Consider the following 7,149-nt stretch of genomic DNA (forward strand, 5'->3'; position numbering starts at 1 on the left):
ATAAAGTGGCACACTTGAGTACATATAACTGAGTAAATGAAATATTATGGATATAGAAATAAACAGATAAGAAATTCTGAATATCCTGGATGTAATCATTTTAGATTACTGAAGTTTTTGGAAAGAACAATAGCTGCTGTGTACTGGAAAACACGTTTTTATTTCTCTAAAAAAAGATGGTATTAATCATAATAATACATCTTTTCTTTTTAAAGTATAAAGCTCACATACAACTATGTATATCACAACAAAAGAAAATTCTTCATGTGTTTTTCGAACAGAATCCTTCAAATGTAACCCCTTACAAGTCACAAGTTCTGTGTAACAGCAGGAGTGTTTATTTAAACATCACTGCTTCATTTGCTTCAGCACATCTGCGTCAATACTAGTTGAGGATCATGAGGGCGGACAAACTATCTGCCCATTCTTGACCAACAGGAGGTTTTGTTTGTTGTCTGAACCCAATAGCATCCAGTCTGTACCGGAACAATAGACTTTTTCCCCAGGCTTCAGTATGTCAGGGTAATTGGCCGTTAGTGTGTTTGCAACATGACAGGCCTGACTCTGATTGGTTGGTGGGCATTGCTGGGTGGGAATAGTATTCATATCCTTAAGGCACTGCAGCAACCCACAACACACACCTAAGCGAAAGATAAACAAACAACTATTAACCCATAAACACTTACATGATACAACACAAAACAGAAAAACAAGCAGGGACCAATCGGTACATAGTATTGGTAGCATGTGACATCTGCCTTGAGCATGAGTTACATGGGCATTTTGGTTGAAAACACTGAAAAGGGTGTTTCTTGGGTTTGACCAACTTGAGTAGTCACTTCCTGTGTATCCTATTCATTTGACTTGGGCTTACAAGCATTAAGCTTGGCTTTTTAGATCCTGCTGCTCTTAATTAAACTTAAACTAATAGATATTAATTTATTTCCCAAATTGGCTGAGTAAAGCTGGATTTTACTTGGACACACCCTTGCACCCTGCTTTTGGCCAAACAGCTTGTGGCTATTCATCAGTCCAGACCCCAAGACAATGTTTCTCATTTGGCCGATTCTGGATGGAACTAGTTTAGAGACAATGCTCTCGGAGCCAAGGGTCCGCTGCATACCCAAATGAAAAAGGACAAGGAGAGTATATAATGGGAGTGAGAAAGAGGATGTGACAGAGAACGTGGGAAATCCATCATATAGAGTGAGGAAGAAGAAGAAGGACTGAAAGAAGCAAAAATGGCCCGACTCTCCCAAAGTACCAGACTGCACCTGGCAGGTGAGAGTGCAGATGTTTCTAAATGTTTCCTATGTCCATTCCTCAGATTCTGTGCTCATGTTTACCTTCAATCAACAGCTGTACCATCTTCTCTTTCTTGTTCTCATTCTTATTGCTTTTTAGCCTCTCCTTAAGCTCTCAGCATCCTTCAGTTTTCTTTGTCCTTTTTCTTACCACTCTCTTGTTTTTAACCCATCTGTCTTTCTGCCTCAGTGACAGTCCTGATGTGTGTCTTTGTCTCTGCTGATGGAGTCAGCCTGAACGACCTGCTGGAGAGAGCCTCCCAACTCTCGGACAAACTCCACTCACTCAGCACTTCCCTCACCAACGACCTGGTGAGTACATCACCCACAAAAAGTGTGTATGCATCTCACTAGAAAATAGTGATCACTGCTTTTGAATCTGTTCGAACTGTTTCATTTCAATGACTCAATTGAACTGATTCAAAAGTCTAGTTGAGTCAAAGTTTTCTGTCTCATGTTTGCAACATATATGTGACCTTATGAAATCGTAACACAAAGCAACATGTATTAAGGCGGCAGGTAGCCTAGAGGAGTAGGAGTGGTGAGCCAGTAAGAAGGATAATTGGACTGACTGGATAAACCAGGTTCAAATCCCAGGACTGACTGGATAAATCAGGTTCAAATCCCAGGACTGACTGTGTAAATAGGGTTCAAATCCTATTAATGACTAGCTAATTCAACTCCTAATCCCAGGACTGACTACGAAAATCCAGTTCAAATTCTAGGACTGACTGGGTAAATCTGGTTCAAATCCTGGGACTGATTGGGTAAATCTGGTTTAAAGCTCAGGACTGACTGAATAAACCAAATTGAAATCCCAGAACTGACTCAATCCCCAACTGCACCAGGATATGCCAGCTCATCAGTGATGCTGTGTTCCTTCCAGAGTATTATAATTAGGCAGAATGTAAGTTTAATAAAGTAGATAGAAATTATTATTTACATTTGCTCAAGCCAGACTCTCAGAGCTGAAAGAAACAATAAACTGAATATGGGCTGAAGTCGAGAGTCACCCTAGTGCTTCCTGCCAGAGCTGTCATCAGTTCTCGAACATGTCCGACTCAAATGGTTCAAATCCCAGAACTTACTGATGCACACCAACTGATTAGATGAGCCAGTTGATGCCATGTTCTGCTGAAAATGAGCTGAAAACTCAAACCCATAGAGCTCTGTGACTTTATAAAGGCACTAATAACAGAAACATGCAGACATGACCATCATAGGATATTCCATTTTATCCACACCAAGAGTTGAAGACCTCTTTGGCTAACAACTTAGCATTTAAACGCTGACTTAAGCAAAGATCTTTGAAGCTTTGAACAGATGTTTAGGAAGCATTTTTTAACTTTATATGTAGGAGTATTAATGCAAATACTGAAGTCCTGTCTCTGAATATTATTGGCCATGTTGAGATGTGAGTCCAGTGACATAAAATAACATAAATTGTAGACTGGATAGATTTCACAGGCTTCTATGTGTAGCTTTGTACATTCGCTTTGACTTACTCCATAATGTAGCCCTGTGTTAACAGAGAATTAGCTGGATGCTATCAAGTAAGTGTGCTCCACAGCACCCGCTCCAGACAGAAAAATAAATCAGTTAAATTAGAAATTAGATTCATAGAAACAAACAGTTTGAAAGTAGCTGTTCAGTTATAGGAATCAACTTTCCCATCACTACTAGAAAAGTTTCAACAGGTTGTATAAACACCCATATAGAACCTCATATTCAGTCTTCTCCTGTTGTCTTGTGAAAACTTCACCTTTTCTTTCCTTTATCTCCGCCAGAGGGTAACCTTCTTTCGACAGGTACAAAAATAATGTTTTTAGGGGAAACTGAAGGTTGATGGTAGCAAACCTGCTCTTTACTGACCATACTGCTTCTAAGGAGGCTCTGTTGGGCCTAGAGTTCTGCTACCTGACCTGACCCCAACAGAGCCCAACCAAGTATCTGGTTTTGGTCCAGGTTCGGGAGCTTCGTTTAAGGAACATGCCTATGTAAACACGTTTGAGAGCACATTTTCTCTTTTGTGCATTCTGTCTCTAGCACAGTCTAGTAAAACAAAGCTAGTCTTAAAAATACTTCTCTATGGATGAAATAAAAAGAAAAGCTAAGGAAACTTAAAATGGTAAATAAGTCTTAATTTTGGAAATATTATGACCCGATCAAAAGTGCATGGCTCACATACAGTGTAGGGCTTGATGGTGTGTTGAGCTCTGATAGGAAGAGGAGAGGCACATATTTCATCAGAGACATGTTTGCTGTGGATGCAGCAGCTACTAGCCATAAAAACACATCCGTGTCAGAGCACTTCCTTGCAACAGTCAGTGTAAGCTACAGCAAACAGCTTTCAGAAAAGCATGTACATTTTTATTTCATTTTTTGTCAATCAGCTCAAGTGCTAAGCAACAAAGGAGAGCACTATAAAAATGCATCTATGATAATCCACCTTGTAAGGTTGGGTTCAGGCTTCAACTTCATGCCTGTGCAGACCTCTAGGTGCTGAGCTGGGATGCTGTGAGAGTGGCTAGATGAAGGTGATGTTGGGAATGGGCATAAAGGTGGAGGGCAGGGATGGACTGTTGCCTTTCTGGAAGAGTGGATAGGTGGATGTATATCAGTCTTATGTAAGTGTGTGTATGGGAGCTCTCCTGGTTTCTCCGATTGTGATTGATCTTATACACTCCTTTTCCTCTGCAGGACTCTCACTTCCCACCAATGGGAAAGATTATGAGACCATCTATGTGCCACACTTCCTCTCTCCAAATCCCCAATGATAAAGATCAGACTCTCAGAGTGCCGGTAAGAACAGCTCTTCATCAGTAGGTATTGTTTGTTTCCAGACTGGAAAGGTGGGCTCCTTTCCAGCGGTGCAGTCATCTTCGCACTAGTCAAGTTAGGAGATTACGAGTTCATCCTGCAACATGCAATGTCACAACAATCCAAAAGAGTGTACTTATCCTCCATCACTAGCCAACACAGTCATTTGTTAGCTGGCATAGCAAAATTTTCCTCCAAGCACTCCAAGTTGTCCAATGACGTTGCTTTAGCGGCAGTTGAAAAAGATTTGTGCTAACCTTCACACTTCCAGCTTGATTGCATCACGTTATGAGGAGGACCTAGCTAGCAAATGGAACTGGCATTGAGTGCAGAAAAAAACAGAGTAAAGATTTGGGAGGGCAAGCTTTAATTCAGTCATTCAATCAGCCATATTGATATCTCATACATTTGCATATCTAAGGTACATCTAATATCTTCATTTCATTTTCTCACATATTTTCTTTGTGTCTTTGCTGCTCCTTTTGAGGATGCAAGGACGAGATACAGAGATAAAATGTGAGGATAAGGGAACTGCAAACAGATTTACTCAGATGTCCTTGCTGGCTCAACTGGCACATTTAAGCAGCATCATTTTTGTAATTTACTTTTATTCAAGTTCATTTTATTCTGTCATACTGACTGGAGGGATGACTTGTTGCACACCTGTCACTGCCAATACAGAGCAAGGCTATGAACTATGAAACTATGAAAACATAATGTATTAATTAGAATACTAACCAGAGTGATGAGATCCACCCCTCAGTCCTGGTCAGTTCTATTGTTTTCATTCCATCTTCTCCTTTCTCCACTTCTCCTCTACTCTGCTTTTCTTCCTTACCATTACATTTGCCTCCCTCTTGTGGTCACTAGTGTCAGCACAGGCAGAGGAATTAATTCTAGAGTCTAATAGTACATTCAGACAGACTATTCATAATGTTAGAAAACTGACACTGAGATTGACATCATAACTACCAATTGTTTGCACTTGGATGGTCACAAGCAAGGGGTAAATTTATAATGTGTCTCTGCTGGGATGGACCAGTGACATTGCTGTACTCTACTATGTTCTCGTAGTATCAGGGAATACACTGGCTGGTGATACATTACAACTTGTGAACTTTGGTAACATAACACTTGCCCGAGGTATGGCTCTGATTCCCATTCCTCTGTCTTGGGTAGGAGAACGAGCTGCTGTCTCTGGCTCGTTCTCTATTGCTGGCTTGGTCGGACCCTCTGGCTCTTCTCTCGTCTGAGGCCACCACCCTGCCCCACCCTGAGCGCAACACCATCAACAGCAAAACCAGAGAGCTGCAGGACCATACCAACAGCCTGGGAGCAGGTCTGGAGCGCCTTGTCCACAAGGTATGCTTTGTTTTCTAGATGTTGGGACAGATTATACTTTTGAGATAGCAAAGCTGCAAATGTTTGGGCATCATGCACAGATGATGCTCAAAGAATGCTTCTATTTTTTAAAGTATTACTGTGGACTATCTGTACTTTATTGTACATTAAATATCACTGAAACTGAATAATTCAGTACTTTCACTCAAATACACTTCCAAGAGAAAAACGTTTTGCAAATCTCAAGGCCAGGAGATTTTTCTACTGCCAACCAGTCAAGTTTTTGTACATTTAAATTTATTGTTTTTGGTAAGTGCAAATAAATTCATGTCAGAGCCAAATGCAACTGTCCACCACTAATTATCTTCTTTCATGAAATTTGTGTGAAATTATGTACAAAAACAGTCATAATTCATTTTTATGGCACCATTTCCCAAGTTCTCTTTATTCTGTAAGAAAAAAACAGCATATTTTATTACTGTGCCTGTACGACTGATTTATGTGATTGACCACTGCTCTGATTGGTTGCCCTGCACTGTGCCGCATTCAGAAAGCAGTCTGGACCCAAACACTCCTTATAACTTCCACATGAATGGGTGGAGTTAAGCTGCTGTAGGCTGAATAGGTGGATATATGTAAATGCACATTTATAATGGGCTGTTTTTGCAGCTCAGTTTCAGTATATAGACTGTATTGACTGTATGAAATGGTATGTTTTGACACGTCAACATGCTAGAGACTTGTTTATTAAAAAAGGGGGAGGAAAATGAAATTTTCCGTGATGTGGGCCAATAGTGCTATCTTGTTGAGCAGACTAATTTGACCTGACCATCAATATTTAAAAATTAATTTGGTAATAATTCTTCCCACCGAATGACCACTCTCTTCCCTTTTCTCCATCTTTGTTCCTCCACAGATGGGCCCATCCTCTGAGGCTCTCTCCTCTCTCCCTTTCCACAATAATGATCTGGGTCAAGACAGAATCTCCCGCCTGGTCAACTTCCACTTCCTCTTGTCCTGCTTCCGCAGGGACTCCCACAAGATTGACAGTTTCCTCAAAGTTCTCCGGTGTCGGGCAGCCAAGATGAGACCTGAGATGTGTTAGAGAGTCGCCATTCTGGCTCATTACCACCCTCTGTCAGTCAGCAGTGGTACTGAACCACAGTGGGTCACAGTTTGCTTATAATTAAAACGAGTGATGCTGAATGTGTCTGTCAAATCCCAGAGCTCTCAGATGGTCAGTGTTTCTGGCTGAGCTGTGATGTGTGATCTTCTAATCTGTGTTCCACATCATCTGACTAATTTACCTTTCATACTTGAATAAAGTAACTGAAGAGCAGAGCAGATTTTTGCTTTCTTGTTCAATTTATTAAAGCCAACCACTGATGAGGAAATGTTCATGTTGGTTTTGAGGTTATTGTATAAACTGAGGCGACACAGAGCAGCACTTCAGATCACTCGTTTAACTTGGGCTATTGAGTTTGCACTTTAGACAACACCAATGTATTTATCTAAGTACAGAAGTAGGATTCTTAGCTAGTTTTCCTCCATGTGTTCTTCATGAATGTCACATTCAAACAGCTGTCACATCACAATGTCAATAAATGTTCATCATGCATAATGAAAAGCAAGCATAAACGCCTCCTCTTTTATAGTGTGATTGAGTTGAAAACAATTCAAGATA

The 7,149-nt window shown here is 40.6% G+C and overlaps 1 protein-coding gene across 1 annotated transcript; it reads left to right on the top strand.

Moving 5' to 3' along the window:
• The first annotated feature begins 1,169 nt into the window (after positions 1-1,169).
• Positions 1,170-7,092, top strand: prl (prolactin). The gene is made up of 5 exons (XM_017697443.2): positions 1,170-1,281; positions 1,495-1,616; positions 4,005-4,106; positions 5,304-5,486; positions 6,382-7,092. The coding sequence occupies exons 1-5, from the start codon at positions 1,242-1,244 to the stop codon at positions 6,568-6,570; spliced, it is 636 nt and encodes a 211-aa protein (XP_017552932.1). The 5' UTR covers positions 1,170-1,241; the 3' UTR covers positions 6,571-7,092.
• The last annotated feature ends 57 nt before the right edge of the window (positions 7,093-7,149 follow it).

Source organism: Pygocentrus nattereri, chromosome 14, assembly GCF_015220715.1.
Source record: "Pygocentrus nattereri isolate fPygNat1 chromosome 14, fPygNat1.pri, whole genome shotgun sequence".
NCBI classification, from domain to species: Eukaryota; Metazoa; Chordata; class Actinopteri; order Characiformes; family Serrasalmidae; genus Pygocentrus; species Pygocentrus nattereri.

Bases quoted from the DNA above. Each gene is read 5' to 3' on its own strand.
- prl (XM_017697443.2), top strand. From the start codon at position 1,242: ATGGCCCGACTCTCCCAAAGTACCAGACTGCACCTGGCAG. The intron at 1,282-1,494 runs GTGAGAGTGCAG...TTTCTGCCTCAG, and splicing joins TACCAGACTGCACCTGGCAG to TGACAGTCCTGATGTGTGTC. The intron at 1,617-4,004 runs GTGAGTACATCA...TTTCCTCTGCAG, and splicing joins CTTCCCTCACCAACGACCTG to GACTCTCACTTCCCACCAAT.